The 18727-nt window shown below is 48.2% G+C and overlaps 2 protein-coding genes across 2 annotated transcripts; one reads left to right on the forward strand and one right to left on the reverse strand.

Moving 5' to 3' along the window:
• Positions 1-2302: 2302 nt before the first annotated feature.
• CIAPIN1 (cytokine induced apoptosis inhibitor 1) lies at positions 2303-8013 on the reverse strand. Its single transcript, XM_065848355.2, has 8 exons — positions 7838-8013; positions 7394-7546; positions 5927-6003; positions 5485-5653; positions 5206-5279; positions 4761-4876; positions 4177-4246; positions 2303-3594 (listed from the first exon to the last, which is right to left on the reverse strand). Exons 1-8 carry the CDS (start codon positions 7992-7994, stop codon positions 3484-3486), a joined length of 927 nt encoding a protein of 308 aa, XP_065704427.1. The 5' UTR covers positions 7995-8013; the 3' UTR covers positions 2303-3483.
• A 2109-nt stretch (positions 8014-10122) lies between these two features.
• Positions 10123-18674, forward strand: COQ9 (coenzyme Q9). Its single transcript, XM_065848354.2, has 9 exons — positions 10123-10255; positions 11299-11470; positions 12083-12218; positions 12573-12715; positions 12987-13071; positions 14242-14346; positions 16474-16629; positions 17039-17092; positions 18559-18674. The coding sequence occupies exons 1-9, from the start codon at positions 10192-10194 to the stop codon at positions 18592-18594; spliced, it is 951 nt and encodes a 316-aa protein (XP_065704426.1). The 5' UTR covers positions 10123-10191; the 3' UTR covers positions 18595-18674.
• The last annotated feature ends 53 nt before the right edge of the window (positions 18675-18727 follow it).

Below are 18727 nucleotides of genomic sequence, written 5' to 3' on the forward strand. Positions count from 1 at the left end.
TGGGGTGGGACATAAATCCAACAGGGGATCAGTGGGGTGTCTGCTGGCCACCTTTATGTCAACAGCCAGCTGAACATGAGCCAGCAGTGTGCCAAGGTGGCCAAAAAGGCCAAGAGCATCCTGGCTTGTATCAGGAATAGTGTGGCCAGCAGGACCAGGGCAGAGATCATCCCCCTGTACTCGGTGCTGCCGAGGCCCCACATGGAATTCTGTGTTCAGTTTTGCGCCCCTCAGTACAGGAAAGAGATTGAGGTGCTGGAGTGAGTTCAGAGAAGGGTGATGAAGGATCTGGAGCACAAGTGTGATGAGGAGCAGCTGAGGGAGCTGAGGCTGTTCAGCCTGGAGAAGAGGAGGCTGAGGGGAGACCTTATCGCTGTCTGCAACCACCTGAAAGGAGGTTGTAGCGTGGAGGGTGTTGGTCTCTTTGCCCAAGTCACAAGCAATAGGACGAGAAGAAAAGGCCTCAAGTTGCACCAGGGAAGGTTCAGATTTAATATTAGGAAAATTTCTTCCCAAAAAGGGTTGTCGAGCACTGGAACAGGCTGCCCAGGGCAGTGGTGGAGTCACCATCTCGTGGCATTTAGGGACCTGGTTTAGTGATGAACTTGGCTGTGTTAGGTTAATGGTTGAACTTGGTGATCTTAAGGGTCAGACTAAAAAGGGCTGTGGAAGGCTCTGCATTTGCTTACATGCCCTAAAAAGAAGAGGAAGGAGAAGGAGAAGTAAAGCCCATTGCTTCCTCACAAAAGAGTCATTAGTCGATGACGTAGAGAAAGCTGGGACATTCATAGTGCTGTTTTTGCATCATCTCTTATGCCCAAGGTTAGTGGGGCTCAGATCAGGGATAGTATTTTTAACAAGGAACCAGGAGAGAAGCCGTGAGAGAGTATTTGAGCAGCTACATGAGTGAACAAGAGGTGAAGCAGCCGCAAGTGTTTGGGGAACCAGCTGAGACAAGGCCTTGGGGGTTTTTGCAATCGCAGGCAGGAAGGGGGGGGCATGTCCCTCCACTGTTTTCAGGAACATGAAGCAGCTATGGCCAAGGCTGAGCCTCTGAATTTCAGTTCTCAGAAAGATGCTATCAGAAACGGTTAAACAAGCGCATGAGGATAAAGCGATAATAAACACAATGCCCTCATTGCCCCAAACGTGTACGTGCCACCTCTGTAAGAGAGGTCCCCATGTGTGCTCAAGGCAGATGGGTGAGACATCTGTGATGGGTTTCTGTAGCAGGAGCACAGGGATGTCCCTATTGCCATACAAGCTCTGCCCACTGCACAGAAGAAGCCTGAGTCAGGTGAAGAAACAGAAGTGCTGCTTCTGCCAGTTTCGTGGGGTTTCTTTTTATTATTATTATTATTTTAGAGAATCCTAGCAGCCAGCACCTGAGGAGAGCATGAAGGAGCTACTCAGCTTTCATGGAAGAAAGGAGGTGCACCTGGGGAGGTCTCTGCATCTTCCCAGGAGCTGCTGCTTGATGTGGTCCCTCAAGCCTCCACCACACTCCTACCCAGTGGGGGAGCAACAGGAATCCATGTGGGAAAGAACAGGGACGTGACGACGTGACCCAGAGCACAGTGGGAAAACCCAGAATGAGCAAAGGGCAAAAGTAAAAACAAGCCCAGGAGCAGATGAGGAAGAACAGGAAAGGATGGGGATGGGTGGTCGTGGGGAGGACTGTAGTATAGTTGGATGGTGCAAAAAAGAGAAGGAGAGAGGCCAGCAGAGAGACGAGAGAAAACAGAAGATAATTACGCAAAGAACAGAAAGAGATAGGTGGAAGGAAGTGGAGAAAGAGAAGGAGAGGAGAGACCAGAAGAGTCAGAAAGCGAAGACACTGAGGGAGAAAAATAGTTCAGGCTGAGGAAGGGATTGATCACACTTTGCTGTGGGAAAATGAGCAATTAATTCATTGGTTAATTGTATTTCTGCTGGCAAGTTCATCAGACTTTAACACCTCTGAAGCTCCAGGGATGTCCAGGCCAGGCACAAGGAAAGGTTTATTTCCTGCTCTGCAGAGGGCACAGGATGCTTTGCACACCTCCAGGGCTTACTCTCTTCTCTCCTTGCCAGCCTCCTGCTCCTTACTCAACCCAGAGAAAGCCCCTGTCTGATAGACTGAATAACAATGTTAATCTAGGCAGCTCAATTCTGTTATTTCCAGTGGGCATCATGTATGCAGGTCATGTTTGCAGTCGAACAATTTACGGAGACCTCCAGGATGTAGTCCAACATTTAAACGGATCCAGAAATCACTGAGAGGCTGAGTAGAAGGAAAGACGCACTTACAACACTAATAATATCAGTCTTAAACACTTTACTATTGGTCACTTTATTTCAAGAACAGAACAGCCTTTCATCCCAGCACCCTCCATGAGTTTTATGTGTAACCCAGGTAGCATAAAAAAACCCAAGCAGTCACATCCTGTAGAGCAAGAGCTCCAGACAAAGTAATCCCCGCTGAGACACCGGCTTTGGGCTTTCCTCCTCTCCCAGCCTAGGTAAGAAGCAGGCCTGGCACAGAATGTGAACAGCTCCTGCATCCTGCACCCGGCACAGATGCTTCACTAAGAGCAATTACGCAAATAAATAAAGCGCAGTCAGTATCTTACAGAGCAGGAGCAGATGGCAACCACAGATCATCTAGAAATTAAGTTACTGCTATGTTTTTACTTACTGGACACTGCAGGTAACTCACTTGGTAACCGCCAAGAGAGGCGACAATCTCAGATTGCCCTTGTGTTATCAGCTCATTGGACAGAAAGGTGTGGGAGGACAAGGCAGATCTTGTTTAATCTGCTCCCTGCCTTAGGGGCAAGAGTTTTCTCAGTGCAAGTGAATCTTTATCATTTTGATGGAAATAGACAGGGGCAGGGGATATCAACAGCAGACTCCCAAAACATTTGGAATTTCATCATGCCTACCAGACCAAGGAGTTCATGTAGGCTGCTATGAGTACATACTGCTAGGTGTACTCACTGCTCCTGACTTGCAACAGGAGCTGCTGAGCCACCTTCACCTGGTAAGGAACTGCAGGTTCAAATTTCAAAGAGAGCAGGAGCCCAGTGTCACCCTGAGAGCTGAGCCACAGCTGCTGATCAATCAAGACAAATTAGAGTTGCACAACCTGGGCGTGGAGAAGTACCTGTCCCTGCCACATGGAAGAGATCAATCTGACACTTGATTCCACTTCCCTCTGCTGGTGGGACACGCTGTGACAGCCAGTGCCCCAGTATCAAGTCAAGCCACCTAAAACAAGGCATAACATGGAGTCTAATACATATAAGATCATTTGTCACCCAAGATGATCAGGCAGGTTGCAAGTGATGAGCTCACAGCAGTGTCAGTGCCCACCATGTCCCTCTCCACAAGGAGTATTGGCCAGAGAACATGAGTTTGAGAGGATGAGGAGGCTTACAGGAAGAACCTCAGGCTGATGGAAAACCAGAGGAGTCCTTTGCAGGACATCCAGAGACATCTTTGTTATGCATCATGCAGCTGGTTCTCTTTCAGGAGAATCTTCTCCCCAGGCTTGAAGGCAGGCATCCCCAGGTACGGGCAGCTGGCACAGCGGAATGCATCCCCCAGGTAGCACTGGCAAGAGAAAGAAAAGCACCTTCTGTAATGATGGGCAAATTTCAGTTCTCTCCTCCTGTGATACGTTTTTTCCAGGTCAAGAAATGGCATGTTCCACAGCATCTATCAGCACAGAAACCACTTCCCTTCTGCCTCCTCTCAACACATGCCTGGTTAGCGCGATTAGCAGAGCTGTGCAGGGCACTGTGCTCATGTGGAAGAGATTAATTTCCACCCCACCCAGTGCACAGGGGCATGGCTGCAAGCTGGGCTTGAGCAGCCCCGTAACTGCCACCAGCTCCCCTGGGGCTCCCACAGGGTGATCCTGTCTGAGCAGATCACTGGTTAGGTATGAGCAGGGAGGCAAAGTTTTGCTCTTCCCTCTTGACTCCTACAAGGGCGGCACTGGTGCTGGGGCAGAGAGCATGCACTGGTACAGAGCACATGGGCACAAAGCAGCAGGCTGAGGCTCTGCAGAAGCTGCACAAGCAGTGTTTGGAAGCAGTAAACCAGCTCAGGGAGCAATCACTAGAGAACACAGTTCTTAGATATAAATCATATCCTGCAAACCACGGTACAGAATCAAAAATGACTATTTACATTTCCACAGGCAGATTTGGGCTGTGAGCTCTTCTTCTCTTGTTCCAGCTCTTCAGCCAGGCCACACGTGCTGCAGAAAAATAGAGAAGTCACCTGCATCTTTCTGCTTAAAGGTCATGAGTCACTAACACTTGTGCGAGCCCTACTCACACCCAACTGCCCTCACTGTATCACACAACCCAGCTGTCTCTGGGATTCTCATGCTCTTCACTTTGCCCTTCAACACCATGGTTTGTTTAACAAGTGCAGAAACACACTCCTGAGACGTGGGAAATGACTCTACAGCACTTGCTCTGTGTGCTATTTGTCCTTGAAATCTGAAAAAACAGGGTTTTAGTCAAGGCTGCACAAACTGTGCAGTTGATCATAACAGTGTGGTACATTGTAGCAGTTTTGGTGTGGCTAGCCAATTCTCATTGTATTTGGATATACATTCAAATAGTTAAGATAGCAAAGGACATGACCCAAGACAATTATGCTCTGAACAACAGCAAAGTGTCTACAATCTTTTTAAAATCCACCCTACTCTAAGGGTTTAATGTTACAGTTGAAAGGTTCACCAAGACACTAATCCCAGCACTGACCAGTTCTTGCAGGCTTTCTTTTTGCCCATTTCTTTGCAGGATGGAGCTCTGAGGGACAATGGATCTGGCTTTTTCAAATCCTCTGAATCCAGCAGCTCATCAGAGTCCAGAAGATCCTGAAAACATACCACGGAAGATAACATGCAGGAAACTGATTTGGCAGTAGGGAATGACACTGTGGTGTTATGTTCAACAAAATGGTGCTATCAGTACCACTAGCATTTGAGTGCTGCAGCTGTGTCCTCTTATCCCTGTCTCCTCTCCACCCTCACCACACCCCTGGCTCTCAAGACATTACATAGTAGATGAGATTATTTTGCCCTGGGGATGGTTTCTACCTCTGGAGTTGTAAAGCTTCCCAAGAGGCATGACTGAAACTACTTAGAGTAGGAAAGGAGAGGAGAGAGAAGAACAACAGCAAAGCCTCACAAATAAAACCAGATACCGTCTCTTCATCGTTCATATCATTGGCAGACAGCGTCCACATCTTGGCAGTGGCTGGGTCCACTGGGGGTTTTCCTGGAGCCAAAACAAAGGAAGAAATAGTAGTTATTCCAGTCTTTGCCCCATCTACTCCCAGCAAACAGGTTTCAAACAACTTTGGAAAGTCAGACTTCACAGGCCACTGTAGCACTCCCTACCCCGGAGCTGCCTCTCTATTTCAAGGGACACTTGCCACTCAAGAGGCAGGGAATCCAGATGTTTAGCACGCACCACTCCTTACCTGAAGGACCAGGTTTCTTGGCAAAGGAAAGTTTGAGCTGACTTGAGGATCCCACTTCAAAATTTGGCTTCCTGCCTTCTATCTGAACAATGACAAGGTCATTGCCTTGGTAGCCAAAATGCTCTTGGACCGACTGGGCCTCCTCTGGTGTCAACTCTTCCTTTTGCAGCTGCAGGGGAAGATTTTAGGTTAAACTCATACGGAATCTCTTATTTCAGCACCCAGTCCGGCATTCCAGTGATCATAGACAACTGGTATTTTCAGTCTTAAAGAAAACACAGTATCTTCGGTAACTAAAGTTTGTGGCAGGCAGTGCCCATGGACACTTACAGTAAACCAGGGTACCTAAACACCTTGTCACCCAGAAGTCTTCAGGAATTGTCACCTACATTCCAAGGTAACTGCACGAGGGAGTTTCTGAAAGTGGTTAGTATGTACATACCTCCTTCACTTCCACCAGCCCAGAGAGAGTCAGAGCTGTGGGGAGTTTGGCTGCTGTCTTGATTCTGCTGTTGTTTTCTGAAAGACACAAGAACAGGAATCAGGAGGAGGGAAGAACAAAAACAGAGGTCACAGAAACCTGGAAGAGCAGGAGCTTTAGAAGGAAGCACTCAAGAAAAAACTCTGCTTTCAAACTGGGCCCTTTCTAGTTGACAGCAGGAACAAACCACAAAGAACGTAAGTGGTCTGTTCATTAAAATAACAACCTGGCATCACAAGCCATTCTAGCTCCAGATCTGTTTTATATATGCCAAAACCTTCCTCAACCCAATTAACACCCACCAAGAAAAGAAAAACAGCAACAACAAAAATCCCCACAACACTCCAAAACCCAAACAAAATCACCCAAAACATTTTCACATGTTAAAACAAACAGCTCATGAAGTTTTCAAAATGTGGACTCCTAAATGAACATTACATTCAGAAACGTAACATTCAAGATCCTTGTTCTCATAGGCAAACATTATTACAATCACTGTTTAATCAGAAACTCATTACAGGCTTATTTGCCTGGGTACAGAATGGTGCTGAACAGGATCCATTCATCCTCTCTCACTAGTCCTGCTTGCACTTTATTCCAAGTTCACCAAATTCCAGCCTGTCAGATGCAACTTTAGAAAAAAAGAAATGTCTTGCCCTCCAGATTTCGCATGTTCTTTATTCTGACCCAGAAGCATTCCCGCTGCCCCTAAGGTACCACTTGTACCACAGAGCCACTGCCAGCTTCAAAACATTGGCCAGTCTTCCCAACCTGAAGTAAGTGTTTCTGCTGGCACTTACACCACCATTTTCAGCACTGCAGATTGTGCCACCAGAAACACTGTCAGCATAAATGCTTCTGTTCTTATCTGGTGGCATATTATTTCCCACTTCCATCCTGAACCAGCTCCCTGTGCCAGTAAGGTCAAGTATAAGAAAGAGCAATAATCATGTGTTCACCTTGTGTGTTCCTCCAGCTGTCCCATGGCAGGTGCTCTGGCTTTACTCTTAAAACTTAGTCCAAACACTTCTACCTTTTCTGAGTAACTATTTCTCAGCTGGCTTCTGGGACAGCCTCTCTCAGCATTTGTCACCTGTTCTTAAAATCACTTCAGAAGCTTCTCAGAAACACATCACCTGTAACTATTTAACATTACATGCCCTAGGAAAAGACCAGTGTCCACTGAGCTTCTCAACATAGTTTAGGAACAGGCCTATGCAGCACTTTTGGTAGTAGGAGAGTGACTGCAAACACTTCTGACTGATACCAGCTTAAACACAGGACAAAACCCTTGGTATTCAGGTCAGTGTGTCAGGAGAACTAAAATCTCTGAACATCAGTCAGGGTTCCTATGCTTTCCATTTCAGCCTAATGCTCACATGAATTGCTGTGTTGCCATGAAAGCAACGGTGACGTGGATTCTCTCACCTGATTTTGTAATCACCAGTTCTTTCAGGAGGATACGGCCCCCCGGCTTAAGTATCCGAGCTATTTCTGCCAGTACCTCTGCACTGTGCTGCGCAGTACTGCCTGGTACCACACCAGAGAGAATTACATCAAAACTGGACTCCCTGTGAGCCGCTGAAAAGAAAGAGGAAGATAGTACAATTTTACCAATATACACGCAGAACTTTGCTTAATACATCAATTCCACCTCCCTCCTCATCCCTCACACTTGCTTACAACAGCAATAACTGATTAAAGATCCCAGTCGTATGAAGCATGACCAGGGTATCTCACTTTGCTCTACTGTCAGTGGTAGGAGTTAGCAGTAGGTGCTATTGTTCTGAATGCTGACTTACAAATGAGCTCATGCAACAGATGCACGCTCTCCCTTTAAAAGAAACACTGAAAAATTAAGCTCATTCTTACACTGAAACAGCTGGTTAATGTTCTCCACTGCAACACGATTATCAGCTCCCACCAGCGTCTGAATTTTATCCACCAAATCCTTCAAGGCTTCGACTGGTGAGGAGCTGTCCCAGATGACAGCCACACGCTGGCCTGGTGTGATTCCAAACTCCCCCATTTCCGCAGCAGCAACAAACCTGACAGTGGCAGAAAGGAATGGGTCAGGGCAGACAGAGGGGCAGGGTAAGTGCCAAGCACAGCATGAACTTCTGTGGATTGCGACTTAATCATAGAGCATCGACTTGTTCTAATAAATGGGGATTATTTTCTGGACACAGGCAGCACGGAGTTCCCACAAGCTGACCGTTAACATGACATTAAGAAATACCTACGCCTAAGGGCATAATTCAGTTTCTCTTCAGTTCAGAGACTAGTTTTGAAGGGAGACTGTAAGCCATGCTTAAAAAATAAAACAAAACAAAATAACCAACCCAAACTCACCTGCTTTTCTAAAAGATGTGAATAAAGACATACACAGGATTTCATGATTTACAGACTAGTGACAAATACTTGACACTAAACACTGTCCTGTCTCTCCTACTCAGGACATGGCCTAGCAGAGTTTGCTTCCGCAGTACATGAAAAAAAAAAAGTAACTTCAGGCATTTCCAGCATTCTAGATAGAGGCTCTTTCAGCTCTTATCATTGGTGGCACTGGGTGAGCAATTACAAGAAAAGAAGAAGGGAAAAGAAGAATGGGAGAACTCTGTACCTTGTCTGAGCTACTCTGGTAGGAATTGGCTCTAACACAGCCCACAGCGCCAACCAGGTACGGACTGGAAGATCGTGGATGTGGACTACAGGCTAGAGCACCTCACAGCTGGCCTTGAATGCATATGCAGCGCAAGCTAAGCAACTACAACAGATAGGAGCACTAGTATACACACACATTAATCCCACTGAAGAGTCACCTTTCCCAGGAAGAAGGTTGAAAACCTCAAAAGATACCTAAGCTGCTAGGCTAACATGGAAAAAAATAAATCCAAAGTCACATCCTCCTCTCAGGACAGGCAAGTTGTGACATTTCAAGATCACTCAGAGCCCAAACTATATCAGCAACAACAGCCTACATCAGTCCCTTGAGACTCAAAGGCAGTAGGAAGCTACCGTAGCCCTCAAAGACATGACGTTACATCTGCCTTCAGCCAGTGTAAAGGCTGGGAGTTACTGTCAAAGAACACACAGTCAAGCTCTAATGGGATGCTGGAGGCGGGGCTGAGGATACTTTTACTCTCTATATTTTCTAGTAGAAGGTGGAATTTATTTAAAAGGAAAGTTTTGGTGTACCAGCTTTCATTTTAAGTATCTCCAGCCCTGGATGACAATGACCTGGCTTGCTCAAGCACCTGAGCGCTGGGTTGGCCAGGACTCAGTGAAGACAGCAAGCCAGGGGAGGTTTAGATTGGACATTACGAAAAGGTTCTTCACCCAGAGGGTGCTGGAGCACTAGAACAGGCTCCCCAGGGAGCTGACACGGCCCCAAGCCTGACAGTGTTCAAGAAACAACTGGATGACACCCTCAGACACGGCGTGAGCTGCGGGGTTGTCATATGCAGGGGCAGGAGTTGGACTCGATGAACCTTGTGGGTCCCTTCCAGCTCAGGACACTCTATGATTCTCTTCTCCACCCCACCGAGGATCCTCCCGTTTCCCCAGCCTGCCAGGGAGGCCCGAGGGCTGGACCGGGGCAGACTGGGCCCTGGCGGTGGGTGGCGAGGGGACCTTATCTTAATGTCACACAGGCTTAACCGTCCTCGAGGAACACAGGACAAGGAAGGGGCTTTAACAATACTGGGGGTTTCCAGCTTCAACAGATTGAAAAGCTACCGCGTGTAACATGTCACAACTTTAAGCTCGGGCCTCCTGCGCGACCCGCAGCTCCGGGCGGTCCGGGACCGGCCCAAGGCCGCGGGTGCACCGGCCGTGTCTGAAACACACCCCGAAGAGCGGGCAGAACGCACCGCTCAGTGACCGGGCCGGGGACGGCTCCGAGGGGCCGGGAACAAGGCACGTGGAGGAATTTCCCACACAAACCCTGCCCGCCCCGCCCCCACGCGGCGGCCGCTTCACATGAGGCCTCGGCAGAGCCTTTTTAAGGGAAAAAAAGAGAGTGTTGGCCAAGGCGGGAAGCGCCTCTCACCGCCCGCCTGCCCCCGCGTTGAGAAGCGAGCAGAGGTCGAGGAACAGACTCCGAGCCCCCGGCCCGCCGGCACTCACCTTCAGACGCGTCCGCCGCGCGTCGCCTCGTCCCGATCTGACGCCGTCACCGCCGCGCCCTGCCCTCGTGACGTCATCGCCCTCTGCCCGCTTCCAAGATGGCGGCGGCGGCGGCGGGCAGCCTGCGGCGGGCGGGCTGGCGGCTGTGGCGGGGCCGCGCGGGTGAGGGGGCGGGGGGCGCGCCCGGGCGGGGGGAGTGCGTGCTCGTGCCCGTGTCTGTGCTCGCGCCCGTGCCGTGCACGCGGCGGGCGGGGCGGGGCGGAGCCGGGCGGGGCGGGAAGGTGAGGTGAAGGGCAGAGGCGAAGCGCCGCTAGGGGGCGGCACGGGGCTGCGGGGCAGGCCCAGGTTTAGGGTTATGCTCAGGCTCAGTCTTGGGCCGTGAAGCCGGGCCAAGGCCTGCCTGATACCGGTGGCTCTGGGCCCTGGGGGGCTGGAGGGTGCAGCCTGGCCCATGAGGGTCTCTTTGGGGAGTGCAGTGCCTGGGTGAAGTAGGCTGAGCAGGGCCTGGAGTGAGGAAACCCCTTTGCCTCCTGCCAGCCCCACACAGCTCCCTGGCCCTGAAACTGTGAGGTGTGAAGGAGCCAGAAGGGGGTTGGTCTTAGGGATGGGGGGTGTTTGGTGGTGTATTTTCAAAGTGTGGGCCATGCGGCCTCAGCTTATTAAAAAAAACAACCCAAACCTCACTGCAATTAAATTAAAAATTCTCACAGAGCAGCTGTAATTGAAGCTGCATTGCCTTTGAGTCATCTGGGAAACACACGCTGTGATCAGCAAGTTGTATGTGTTAAGACCGCTCACTCTCCACAGTATTAGTCGCCTCTTGCCCCAAGCTCAGGGGTCGGTGTGTTCCTCTAACTTGTTTCTTTGTTGGGGACAGAAAAGGAGAGAGGGCGTGCTGCAGGGGAGTCAGAGCATGTTCCAGTGGCCTGGTTTCCAGTGCAAGATTGGGAAACTCTTCTGTTTGCAATATGTGCCATCTGTGCGGTTCATTTCATCATAAAACGTTTTCACTTTATTTTCATCAAGTAGATGTGAGCTCGGCTGAGACAGGCGCTTCTTGGAAGTGTAAAAAAAAAAAAAAAAGACTGTCTCTACAAATTTCTGTTCTTCTCAGCTGTGTTTACTGCAACTCTCATCTTCACCTTAATTTTCTTCGCTTCCTATTGGTGGAAGGAGACATCTGACTCTCTTGGTTTCTGTTTCAGCGCTCAGGTGCCATCTCTCCGTACCACAGCGTGCTCTCCGGGCCTCGGCTGTGCTGAGGAGAGTCTCTGACGAGCAGCACAAGGAGCCGTTGGCATCTTCCTCTCAGCAGCAGTTTGATTCACATCCAACTGATCAACAGCCCGAACAGGAATCTCAGGGCCCTCACCCCAGGTAACTCACTAGCTATTTCTAGCACTGTCCTGCTGACAGTGGAATTGGAAAGCTTTGCTTTCCTGAAACTCGCATCTGAAGCTTGGAGACAACGAGATCCAAAGTTAATGGAGGCTCAGACTTCAGCAGCTGAAGAGCTGGTTTGCTGTGACAGTGTAAATTCCACTGTCTGCCATGGAGATGGGATGGGACTTGCTTTCAAGAGGGAACCTCTCTGGTCTGCACAGCACAAGCCTTCACTTCTGGATTTTTGTGTAAACCTACTTAAAATATGGACAATATGTTGTCCTTATGCCTATAACTATAAAGCCCCTGTTGGAAAAGCTTCTCGTTTAGCTTTTTTTTTAAAGGAGGGGGAATCTGAGGCTGATTGGTCTCCAGGTAGGCACCTAGATTGAGCCCTCCCTTATTTTTCTCTTCCCCTCTCATGCCAAAGGTTCATTAAGAATCCTTTTTCTGGAAAGGGAAGGATTTTACAGGAGGAGAGAAGATTTATACTGAGCAGATCTCAAAGCATGTCTGCACGAGTGGTGGCAGCGAGTGAGTGGCAGAGTCCAGGTTGCTGATGTTTGATGGTGACATTCCCCTCACTGTGACAATACCTTCTCATAGTTATACTGGCCAGGGCGGCCAGGAGTCTGAGGACTATGAGAGCGAGGAGCAGCTGCAGCATCGAATCCTCACAGCAGCGCTGGAGTTTGTGCCTGAACATGGCTGGACTGCAGAAGCCATTGCAGAGGGAGCCAAGGTATGTGGGGAGAGAAGCAACAAACCGGTTGAAAACTGGATGGAACTGAAGTCCAAAGACAGCCAGGGCTGCATGCTTCCCCCACATACTCTTGGGTGACGCACCCTAGTCAGCAAATGGCACCGAACAGAAATGTGTCCCTGCTACTGCAGGATAACCCAGTCAGACTTAAACCAAGGCACAATATAGTGATTCTAAAGAGAGGAAAACATGTACAGGAAGCACTTTATAATGCAGTGTTGCTTTGTTTAAATTTGTATAACTTTGTTCATGAAATAAATACAACCTATTTCCTAGGTGGATCTTGCTTAGCTGTGTATCACCCAGTCTGTGCTTCTCCCTTCTTCCCTGCAGACCCTGGGTCTCTCTGCTGCTTCTGCAGGGATGTTTCAGAATGATGGCAGTGAACTGATCCTGCACTTTGTGTCTCAGTGCAACACCAAGCTGACTGAGCTGCTGGAGCAGGAACAAAAACAAGTGCAGCTGGGTGAAGCAGAGTGAGTATTGGGTATGAAAAGATATCTTTCTTGGCAGACTCTGGGGACTGGACAGAGAGAGAGAGAGGCCACCTGGGACACAGATACTTTAAGTAAAAAATGAAATTTACCCAAATAAAGCCACCTTCCTAGATATGGAGTTGGACCAGAAGCATGAGGATACATAGTACTTTGCATCTATTGCTGAGACGGGCAAGTTATCAATCCTCAAGTTGAGAATGGAGTGTAACTTGGATGTTCTTCATATTTGTATTTTGTTTTCCTCACCCAGGAAGAAGCCTTTAGATCAATTCCTGAGAGATGCTGTGGAAGCCAGACTGAGGATGCTGATTCCATATATTGAGAAATGGCCCCAGGTATGAAATTAGTATTGAGATGTTTGTGTGTGTGTGTGTGTATTTTAAACACACTGTGGCCTTCAGCATAATCTCTTCCACCAGACTAGTTCAAGGTTGTAAAGGTTGTAAAACCCTCTCTGGTTTCACATGGTTTATACCATTCCAGAGGAATGACAGCAATTAAAGGTGTCCTAAGAACAACTATTTCTTGCAGTTTGGGAAAGGCAAACCTCCATTGCTCTCTCCTCCCACCTGGGATCCCCATGTGTCTCTGCTCAGCCCAGTTGGCAGCATCACTGCAAGTCAGGCTCCTTGCAGCATTGTTCCAGTCACACTGGTATCATCTGATACCTGGAAATGCAGAACTACTTCTTTCTTGCAAAAACTGCCTGCCTAGTGTGCAGATGGCAAACCCGTGGCAACCTGAGGATAGATTTGTGAACTGAGGGGGCTCCCTGCTTCAAAATTCAGATTTAAGTCTCAAGCCTTTCTTCCTAGGATGAGAAGGGAATTGAATTGTGGCCTCAGAAATGAGCAAAGAGTTCCCAACCTTCAGTTGCAAAGATCGTCACAAAGTCAGTCTACATTGTCCGGAATCACTCTAGCCTTTGAGCAGCTGAATCCAGCACTCTTTGTAGAAAGAGAAGACAGAATTCTTGTTTTTGTTCCAGATTAGCATAACTTGTGAAGGATGTGGCTGGTTTGTGACTCTCCTGGTATTGTCTTGTTATGTTCAAAGGCTTCAGGATCCCAGTAGGGCCATTATGTCTGGCTGTTCTGCCCTTGGTAGATGCTTTGAGTTCAAAGTCAAATTCAGAGAAATGAGAGGTTTTGACTCCCTGCCCGTAGGGGCACAGCACAGTGTGAGTCAGCTCAGCCTGTGCTGTGTTTCTGTGCCTGGAGAGGCAGCTCAGGAGAAACGACACTGTGGCCTTTGAGCTGAACAGAGAGTTTTGGGCTCCAGTACTGGCCGAGTCCTGAGCTCGGCTGCCAAACTCTGCATCCCCCACAAATCCTGCTGCTAGGACAGACCAGTGCTAGCTGAAAAAGAGCTGGGAAGACTTGTCCTTGGAAGCTGGAGGCAAGTGAACAGCAACAGGAAAAAGATAACACAGCATTGTTGGTCTGCTCTAATGCTATGTCCTCCTCTCTTCGACTCTCCCATTTATCTGTGCATTTCCTTCACAGGCTCTGAGCATCCTCTTGCTCCCGCATAACATCCCTGCCAGCCTCAACCTCCTCTCCAGCATGATTGATGATATATGGCACTATGCTGGAGACCAGTCTACAGACGTAAGTCTCTGTGCTTTGCAGACCGGCTGGTTCTGCCCCTTGGTACTTCAGCAAAATGACGGGTTGAAGTAGATGCTGGGCTGTGTCTCTCTTGAAACAAACCATTTGTTGAACGAGGAAGACATTTTCAGAAGTACCCAAGGGTCTTTATAAGCTACAGTCTAATTTCCAAAGAGACTTAGGAGCCAGTAAGACTATAAATGCAAATTAGTGTCAATGGGATTAGTGCAAAATAAAAAGGACCTACTTTCCTAGACTCTTTTAAGTACTTTTTTTTTGGAAGACACAGACAAAATTGTTGAGATTTTGAGACTAAGAAGTTGATCCAGTATTCAGTGAGCGAGCAGCATCTCTGTCAAAGTAGCTGTTTCTTCCACCAGCAGTAGCATTTACAGATTTGACTTGAAAACCATAACTTACCTAAAAATACCCGTAGCTTATTAAAGCTTTCATCTTACTGGCAGGAAATAAAAGAAAATTATAACTTCAATTTAAGCAATTAATAATTTAATTCATACAGACGCAGGGAGAGATGGGAAAAGCTAAATCATAGATCATAGAATCATTTAGGTTGGAAAAGACCTTTAAGATCATTGAATCCAACTCTAAACCCAGCGCTGTCAAGGCCACCACTAAACCATGTCCCTAAGTGCCACGTCTACATGTCTTTTAAGTACCTCCAGGGATGTTGACTCCACTTCCCTGGGCAGCCTGTTCCAAATGAACCGTTTTAACAAACTACTTTAATAAGCTGCTTTTATCTGAGTATAAAAGAGAAGCTACTGCTGTGAAGAATAAATAAGGTGATGGAAAAATTAAAGGAATAAACCAGAAGGGAACTGAAAGTCCCTTACGGGTTATGAAAGTCAAATTGACACATTAGAGTGAGTGTCTGCGCTGAGCTGCACCTAAAACCTCCTCACCAATGCAGGGAGTAGAAGAGGTTTTGCAGTTTGTCTTGTGTTTGCATCTTCTCACTAGTGACAAGAGTTTTCTTGGGAAGCTGTGATGATGACTCCATTCCTTCTTTCCCAGTAAAGGGGTTTAATGTCACTTGCAGTGGAGCTCTCTTCACAGAGCCAGGAGCTCAGCAGAGCACCCATGCCTGAGAGACCCCTCCAGGTGTTTTTTTTGGAGAAGAAGGAGAATCAACATAAACAGTTTGGTCTCAGGCACCTGAGAGAGGCAGCTGCAAGTGGCAGCATCTCTCATGTTTCTCCCCTTGTCAAAGCTTGCAGGTCTTGGTGCAGACAGCAGAGCTTGCGAGCCAACTGTTGTTTTCAAAATCGAGGCCAGTGTTTTCATTTCTCTCTTACTTTGTAATAATGAATGGAACAACCACTATTTTTTTCCAGGTACCCAAATGGCTTAATCACTGTAATAGCAGCAAATGAAGTTGAAGACTCATTTTAAAAAAAATGTTTATCTATTTTGGCTGCCAGTGATGCAACTGGAAAAACTGAAGAGTTTGAGTTATTTGTGCAACTTTGCATTGTGTAACCTATTGTTGTAATGCATCCTACAGCATTGCTGCCAGCAGCGTGCTGATGCATTTAATGACTGAGCAGGCGGTACTGGGACTTCAGTGACAGGATTTGGGAACGGTGTATCAGCTATGCTGTGTAGTTCTGTCCTCTATTCATTCCCTTTCTTCATGCTTGTATTTGGTGCGAACTGCAGCTCAAGTTCAGTACTAAATATAGCCATTTCTCATCTAATCAGATATAGACTCAGAGCTTTGCATTGCCTGCTAGCAGTCTGTAATGCAGAGGTGAATTCTTGCATGGTGCACACAGGCTTACTGAGCTAGGGAGAGTTCCTTGCTGTCTGCTGCAGGTGACTGTTTGCAACCAGAAGCAGGCAGTGGGGATTTTATTCAGCAGTTTTAGACATCGTACTTGTGACCTCTGTCTGGTGCCACAGGAGCAGCTGTGCTGTCAAATGTCGGTATTGGCTGGCGGCCCACTGCATCACGGAGGCGAGTTACACAGTTTAAGTGGGGAAGGAATGTGCCGTCGCTATGCTGTTTTCCTTTGCTGTTCTCTCTTCTGCTTTCGTGAGCTGCATTCTTGATCTGCATTTGGGTCACACCTTTCTCTCTCTCTCTGTCATTTCATGCCCTTGCAGTTTAACTGGTACACTCGCCGGGCTGTGCTCACTGGCGTCTACAACACCACTGAACTGGTGATGATGCAGGATTCATCCCCTGACTTTGAGGACACTTGGCGCTTCCTGGAAAACAGAGTAGCTGACGCCATGAACATGGGCAATACAGCTAATCAGGTAATGTGACGAGCAAGGTATATGTGCAGTGTCCCCCTTCTCCCCAAACCTGGATGCAGGCAGACCTGGCTTTTTGATCATGCAGACCACACACCTGGTACTGATGGGTGATTGTATAACAGTCAACATCAATAAATGTTCAGCATCAATAAATGCTTATGTATTTTCTAGTAAAATGACAGGTAGGATCCCTCTTTGTCAGGCTGGCCTGATGGCTGGGAGACGTATTCCCAGGAAATCTCTTCCGTGTTCCTTATCTGGCTATCAATTGTCTGCAGTACTTTAGCTTCTGTCAGCGCCTTTTCTGTGGGAAATACGTATTTGTTGTGCATGACGTCTCTGTGTTTGTGTGGGCACAACTGTAACTGCAGAAGAAAGCAAAAGGCCATGTTCTCCTCATGTCTCCTAGGTACAGTCAACCGGAGAAGCACTTGTCCAGGGCCTGATGGGAGCTGCAGTTACTGTAAGTAATGCTGAAACCAGGAGGACTCTATGAGAATTGTTTCTGTTCCCTTCCATGCTGAATGTCAGCATATTGTTTTCCTCCCAGATCTAGAGGACAGCATGAAAAAGATTGTCTTTCATAACTACATGGAAGGATGATTTTCTGGATAGTTTGGTGTCAGTGCACTGTTTTGTGGTGAAAGAGCTTGTAACAGAGCATAAAACACTAAGTCTGAAGCTGCAGGGTGAGCTTGAGGGATGAGAGACAGGTGATCAGAATAAATACCAGTGTTTTCTGTCACTTGTTATGAGATCTCTTCCTCTGGCAGTCCCTGTGCTGGAGATCTTGATGGAAGGTCCGTGCTCCCATGGACACACAGGATGTGGCATCTGTCCCTGAGCCACAGCAGGGTGAATTCCTCGACCTGTTTCAGTTGACTGCAGCGTCCTCCCAAGAATTCATTCACTTCATGGTAGCATCCTGGACTGCTCTGTGTCCGTGCAGGGGGAGCTGCACATCTGCAATACAAAACAATACTTTGTGCACACAGGAATGATTTTTGAAGGGCTTTAGGACCTCCCTGTGATTCTATTTTTGGACAACTCCCATTGCATTTAGCAGCAAAGTGTTTTCCTTCTTATATCAGAAATACATTTTGCTTGTGCTTACCTGTACAAGACAAACAGGCTGGAGCATAAATTAGAAATAATTTTTACCATATGAAGCAGTTCTTGATAAATTCTCCCACCTCCTTCCCCCTGCAGTTACAGTAGAATTGTTTTATATCTTTAGCATTTCTCAGCCTCTCTCTTCTTTCACACCTGCATATGCCAGAAGGATTCTCCACCAGAGAAATGGCTGAGCTCTGTTTGTGCTCTTGTACATGAACACACTGCTCGCTGCAGTTTGGATCCAAGATGTGTCCTGTTACCAGAGTTTTAGCTGTGTAGTAGATCCACTGCGCAGATAAACGGGAGGAACTGACAGATTCTGAAGGGGGGTCGGTTGCAGCCAGCTGGTTTTACAGCAGAATCATCCCAGTACAATTAACTATTAGGGACAAGCATGCCAGATCTGTGCAGAGCTCTCCAGGTCTCTGCAAAATGGAGGAGCAAGCTGAATGCCTCAGAGGCTTAAGTTCACTATTGGGTCAGTGTGGCTACAGAAATAAAACCAAGCTGGACCCCTCTGACCTCGGGAGCAGGTTCAGGTCAGCAGAACGCCTGTGGCTGGATCTGGGATGATCTTTCCCCAACTCATTTACATTCACCCCTGTCCTCTGACCAAGGATGGTGCCTTTCACCCCCATCTCTCAGCTCCCAAACTCACAGCCCTCCCTTCTTCATCCCCGTGGCCTCTTCAGGAGCGACGCTGCCCAGCAGCGCTGAAACCCCCAGGCCTGGGCAAAGGCCTCCGTGCCCTGGGGAGCGCGGTTTCGCCCCCCGGGGCACCGGTACTTAAGCCCTTCTGCCTCCGCCCCACAGATCAAGAACCTGACGGGGCTGAACCAGAGCCGGTGAGGACGGAGCCGACGGCGCGGGAGCGAGAACGGGCCGCGCACGACCATTCCCCGGCACCAATAAAGCCGCACCCTAGCCTGGCACGGACTCTTTTTGGGGGCGCACCGGCGGCGGAGGGGGGAGCGGGGCGGGA

The sequence above is a fragment of the Patagioenas fasciata genome, chromosome 13 (genome assembly GCF_037038585.1).
Source record: "Patagioenas fasciata isolate bPatFas1 chromosome 13, bPatFas1.hap1, whole genome shotgun sequence".
NCBI classification, from domain to species: domain Eukaryota; kingdom Metazoa; phylum Chordata; class Aves; order Columbiformes; family Columbidae; genus Patagioenas; species Patagioenas fasciata.

Bases quoted from the DNA above. Each gene is read 5' to 3' on its own strand.
- CIAPIN1 (XM_065848355.2), bottom strand. From the start codon at position 7,994: ATGGGGGAGTTTGGAATCACACCAGGCCAGCGTGTGGCTGTCATCTGG. The intron at 6,004-7,393 runs GTGAGAGAATCC...TGTGTCTTTCAG, and splicing joins ACTGGTGATTACAAAATCAG to AAAACAACAGCAGAATCAAG. The intron at 3,595-4,176 runs GTAAATAGTCAT...TTCTCTTGCCAG, and splicing joins CCAAATCTGCCTGTGGAAAT to TGCTACCTGGGGGATGCATT.
- COQ9 (XM_065848354.2), top strand. From the start codon at position 10,192: ATGGCGGCGGCGGCGGCGGGCAGCCTGCGGCGGGCGGGCTGGCGGCTG. The intron at 12,716-12,986 runs GTGAGTATTGGG...TTCCTCACCCAG, and splicing joins GTGCAGCTGGGTGAAGCAGA to GAAGAAGCCTTTAGATCAAT. The intron at 13,072-14,241 runs GTATGAAATTAG...TTTCCTTCACAG, and splicing joins ATATTGAGAAATGGCCCCAG to GCTCTGAGCATCCTCTTGCT.